Below are 5,885 nucleotides of genomic sequence, written 5' to 3'. Positions count from 1 at the left end.
ATCTTCAGAGCCCGCTCAGGACACTTACACACCAACAAGCACATAAATAGAATTAATCCCATGTGGGAACCCCATTGCAGACACTGTGACTACCATGAGGAGACCGTTAAACATCTTCTCCTTCACTGCCAAAACCTGGCAGTTCTTCGACGCAGGCTCCTACACACACCTTCAGACTTACAAAGCCTGCTCTACTCTGGCATTGACCAGATCACAAGGACATGTGGTTACTTGAGGGAAGCATTGCGCTGCCAAGAGCGAAATGCTCGCAGCTAAAGGGATTTGAAAACAACAACAACAACATATACCCAAAACATGAGGCATTAGGTCAGAGTGGCTTAACTCCTACATACATGTAACACGATGTATGATCTCTTTGAGGACGGGAGGAGATGGGAACACAGGGCAAATGACAGCGTCCAGTTTGTGATCCCTCCACAGCTGGGTAAAGGCCTCCTTCCACAGCTGTGAACGAATAAAGTACAACAAGCTTCAGTCTAAACCCAGTCATGTCCTTGAGATATTTCTAAAACAGGAGAAAGACTGAGTAACTCACTCCAAAAAGAATGGTGTAAATGTATTAATAGCTCAACATTTCATTTCATTTTATTTCAGTTAAATCATCTGTAAAGGTCTCATGGATATAAAGAGTTTTTTAAAGTCACTTGGATCAAATAGAAATTTGTAGAAGCTGGATAGCGCAAATATGTTTTAGCGTGTGTCGGGGTCGGACAGGTGGCAAACACACGTGTGATTATGTGCGTATGTCTGGGGGTTGGAGGGAAGGGAGCCCAAGCGGTCTGGGCGTGGAAGCTCAGTAGAGAAGGAATAGCATGCTGGACTGTGGAATCAAAAGCTGCCGTAGGCTAGGTTTGAAACAACATGTCTTGTTCAGCAAACAAAACGTTTTAAATGAGAGATAACACAAGCATGATTTGAAAGAACCGGCCCTTTTAAACAGTGTTTGCTTGATAGAGTTCAGTGTATTTTCCTGGAGTTTTCCAGTATTTCTTCGGCATCAAAGACACAAAAATGCCTCTCAGTTGAAACCAAACTACTTTTGATTGAGAAAGTTCAATACATTACACATAATTTGGTCGGTGCCTGTAATTATCTACCCAGAAACCTCATATTTGCTATAACAAATACTCGGATTCAATGATATTGAAAGCCAGGCCCGTCATCTTCATTGAATCTGAGTATTCTGAGTTCCTCTGTAATACTGTATTCACAAATTGTATGTAGCTTTTCAAAGGAAGCAATACGAAAGAAATCCGGACAAGTCTCTAAATGAACATAGTTGTTGATCTTTTCTTTAATTGCCTTGATTTTCCTTTACTGAAACACTAGATTACTGACCTGTAAATCTACAACAGTACTGCTATATAAGTTAACCCTATCTGTACGCCCAGGGGTTATTTTGTACCCCCGGGGTTGTATTCTTCACATTTTAGAATACTTCTAGTACGAAGATCTCTTTGAAACTTTCAGTATTTCTCCAAAAATCATTTAGACAGACTGCTATGCGAAGCGTACAGATCGGATTAATGAGTAAATTTGCTCTTTGGAAAGTGGTGGCACAGAGTTCCCCGCGTCGCATGGATACGATAGTAAAACACGACGTAAGGATAGGGTTAAGTGGTGGCACAGAGTTCCCCACGTCGTATGGATAGGGTTAACAGGTGTAACAATATCCAACTTATACATGTCAGTGATCCAGACGTGGCAAAAACAATTCTCATACCACATCCTATACACCCGGTATGCATTATTTTCAAGACCTGTAGCTTATCAGTCTCAGCGGGTGGTTGGCGGGTGCTCTGGTGTGGTTTGCTTCTTCTTTCCTATCAAACATCTATCGTCCTTATCTCCCCCTTCATCTTTTTTATGTTTGTTACTCTCTTGTAACAGCTCTAATCTTCTGGCGCTCATATGACCTTATGCAGTTGCGAGCGCCGTAAAACCTCTACTAAAACTACTAAAGCTTATCAGTCTGTAAGAGGAATAGAAATATAGTTGAACCTGTTCAAGACAACAACCCACTATTGAGGAAAAGAGCGGTCATCTTAGACAAGTGGTCTTGTGAAAATGAAATGGTATAGGTTTAACGCCCCTATCAACACTATTAGGTTATTTAAATTTAAGAGGCGGAACTTCCAAGTTTAATGTCCATTTCCGAAAGGACCGAGCCAAGTGGGAAATTCGTGAAAAGTGCCTCCTTTCCCAAGGACACAACGTCAGACCGAGCTGAGGCTCGAACCTGGGCGGTCTTGTTAGACCGTGTCATATTATGATAAAGAAGAAACACAGGGGGTGGGACGTGGTTGATTGTACAAACGATTGTCTTGAACAGGTGGTCGCTAGAGCAGGTTCAACTGTCATTTCAACCGTCACGAGCACACTAGGTTATTTATAATTTTAGTAAAAGTTTTACGGCACTTTCAACACAATAAGGTCATAAAAGTGGCGAAGATTAGAGGCGTTACAAGAGAGTAACAAACACAAAATAGAAGGAGGGGAGATAAGGACGATACATTTGATAGGAAAGAAGAAGCAAACCACACCAGAGCACCCGCCAACCACTCAGGTTAGAAATCAGAAATAGGGGTATGGGCTCTCACCAAGAAGTCTCCAACGTGACCGAAGTACTCGTCAATAGAGCTGTAAAGACACACAAAATAGATCTTGCCCAATCGTATTATCATTTTTACCAGGGTTCCTTGTGGTCTATGTCTGTAAAGTCTTCTTAAAATAAATAAAAGACTTTTTATGCATGTTGGGGGGGGGGGGGGGAGAGAAGGAAGGGTTTACACAGCTACATTCAATGCTGCACCAACAAATGAATCTACTTAATTTGCATTTGACTATCTTTGAGCAAGTAGCCTACTGTACACTGATGCTTCAAAAGAGATAATAATAGCTTATATAATATATCAAGAAAGTGTCTGTTTATTAAAAAAAGATGATTAGCTCATCGCAAGTCGACCCAGTATTTAAAAACGAATGTAGGATGCGTATCATAAAAACAAAATTGCCCTCTTGAAAATAGAATTTAATAGTTTCCGACCCAACTGGAAGCCACAAATCTAATGTTTTATCTCAGGAAATTCCCTGGAGTGACATATGTTATTGTGACAGTTTTAGTCTCCCTTTTGACAGCTTGGATATTTCAAAACGGTTTCTCCAAATTTTCGCCTAGCTTTGGTCCACTATTCAGAGTCACTTACTCCTACCCATGACTTGGAAATGCTTGTCCACGCCTGGCCTAACCATTATACCAAAGATGACAGTGTTGCACATAGGATCAGAAGCTTTTTAGAAGAGATTCTTTTTTTTTTCTTTTTTTTTTGTCGCTTGCCCATTTCTAGGATATTGACGCCATCTGATTAGTAGAAAAATGTGCGTATGAGAGTGCCCAATAATGTATAACGTACAAAATTGTTATGACATATAACTGTTACATATAGATGTATAAGATAATTATAGATGTTAGTGAAGGATCTGAGAGCAATGATGACCTTAGAAATGACGGTGATGGTGGTGGTAAGTGATGATGTGGGATGGTGCTTACGTTTATAATTATAAGAAAACATGCTTCTGTTATTTGATTGTTGTTGTTGTTTTTTTTAATAATGTTAGCGTTAGTCCTATCTTCCTCTGCTCTGATGAGTCACGAGGGATGTGGGCACCCGCTAGAGATTCAAATCTCTGCCACCGGCACCATAGTCAATTATCACATCTTGTTAACTGATTTTTCCAAATATTAGAGGCAGCGTGGTGAAATGAGGCGTTCTTCAAAATAATGAAAGTCAAGAAATTGGCATTTTCCCACAGGTTTGGGAATTTTCTATTGAATTTTTGGTTTTGGTTTCAACATCTTTCCTGCTCATTAAAGAACTCATTTCTATGTGGATTTTACTGTAAAACGTTGATTAAAGGCAGAAGAAGTGTAAATTTTCAGTTTCCACGGACTCTCAAGCTTAAGAAATAACTCAACTTTGGCACCCATTTTCTCGCTAATTTTACCTCTGAAACCAGATGACCCTCACCTCCTTCAATCACACATATCTCGACTTCTATTCAACATAGATGGATATTATTTTCACCCAAAACAAGGAAAATGGCCAGGCCTTACGATGATATCATCAACTCCGTAAGCTCAAAACTTGACGAGAGCCTGATTCCACTGTGCCATGACACAAATATGCCACAGACAGGCTTGTTATGAAGAGTTCGAACTTGTTCAATCATCAACTGGCGTAGCAGGACGGAAAAGTTTTAAAACCACACTTCCAAATTTTGCCTTCGTTTATTTTGGTCTCTTGTTCAGTTTTGGAAAGTAGGCTACTTACCTGAACCCTATACAAGCTGACAGCATAACTGCTTTGTGTCTGTCCTGTAATGTAAAAAGTAAAGCAAAGCAACCAAAATAGATTTTAAAAATACACGCAAATCAAACTTTGAAATTTTGAGTTCCGGGTACCAACAAGACAGCGAATATGATTTTGCAAACCTTAACTAAATAACAAAAGATTATCTGAAGCTTTCAGTTGAGTTAATTACCTTTCCTCTACCTGGTTTAATAATCATAGCAAAGACAAAAAAATGGAAGTGGCCTAATTCTAGAAGCAGCCTACCATGAAAAAAGGGTCAGAAACTTGTGACATGTATATATATGCATGTGAAGTTTTCCTAAATTTGGAAATATAATTTAGATTTTAGATAACAATGACAAAGATCATTTGCTGGGAATAAAAGAGAGGAGTTGTAGGATACATGACAGAGGCATGATGAATATCCATGAGAATCACAATCCTTTGAGGAATAACTAAAATAAAATTCTTTTTAGAGTTGGCTTTTCAGGCCCACCAAGTACTCCGATAAATTCAGAACTTTCCAATTTTCTTTTGCCCATCACAGAACCCGATCAAATTTGCATAACCCATTTTTCCTTGAATTTTGTTTCTGTCAGGTCAAGAGCAACTTATAATAAATGACTTGGGGGAAAAAACCCAACATTTTTATTTTTGTTTATTAGCGTATATTTGCAACACATATTTAATGGCTACGGTAAGTTTGTTTCAATAACTTAATCAACTGGGATTCTGGCGACTCCAGTTTTTTTCCTCCCAAACTCGTATTTTTTAAGGAATTGTTGGCAGGTCTGGCTTTTAAAGTCTCATTTTTTTTCATGTTTATATTTAGGATAGTATTTGCTTATATCACTTATAGAAAACATTTTTCTAAGAATTGACAGTAAAGGATCACAAATTAAACAGTATTAAGACAAAAATGTGATATAATAACTCTTGAAAAAAAAAACCACATGAGCAAAACAAAAACAAAATAACTTTGTTGGGCAACAAAAATGAATCACTGTACCTCATCACCCACAAGTTTCTTCAAAAGTCTGAAAACCCATGCAGGAATAACAGAGGCATAGACGACAGTTTGTATAGCAGGCTCAACTCGATCGTTCTCTCTGAGGAGAAAAGAGAAATTAAAGGACAAAGTCCTGTCAGTTTCAACATGCCTCAAACGTTATCTTTCATTATAGTTGTTCTGTTCCTATGTCTGGATGAAAATAGTCTGTGTGTGTGTGTGTGTGTACATGTGTGTGTGTGTGCATTAATGTATATTGCATGAGAAAAAAGGAAGTAGTAAGAAAGGTTTTTGAAAAATGGGTATTCCAATGTAAAGTGCATTGAGCTACTTTTTTGGACATGCGCTATATAAATGTTATATATTATTATTATTATTATTATTAAACTAAAGTAGAGAATGAATCTAAAAAGCTAGCACACTCATATTGTTATGACATTATGCAGTTGCGGGCGCCGTAACCGTAAAACTCTTACTAAACTAGACAACTAAAAAGCTAGATA

At 38.3% G+C, this 5,885-nt stretch overlaps 1 protein-coding gene across 1 annotated transcript in view; it reads right to left on the bottom strand.

The window, feature by feature from the left end:
* Positions 1–353: 353 nt before the first annotated feature.
* Positions 354–5,885, bottom strand: part of LOC101845879 (vitamin D3 hydroxylase-associated protein) — a gene marked incomplete at both ends in the record, with an annotated part of 31,435 nt that continues 25,903 nt past the window's right edge. Inside the window, 4 exon segments of the mRNA XM_005108127.2 lie at positions 354–465; positions 2,622–2,661; positions 4,353–4,396; positions 5,383–5,482. Coding sequence (XP_005108184.2) covers positions 354–465; positions 2,622–2,661; positions 4,353–4,396; positions 5,383–5,482 — 296 coding nt within the window.

The sequence above is a fragment of the Aplysia californica genome, unplaced genomic scaffold, assembly GCF_000002075.1.
Source record: "Aplysia californica isolate F4 #8 unplaced genomic scaffold, AplCal3.0 scaffold00662, whole genome shotgun sequence".
Lineage (NCBI taxonomy): Eukaryota > Metazoa > Mollusca > Gastropoda > Aplysiida > Aplysiidae > Aplysia > Aplysia californica.
The sequence above is the reverse complement of the archived record's forward strand: the minus strand, read 5'-3'. Positions and strand labels throughout refer to the sequence as shown.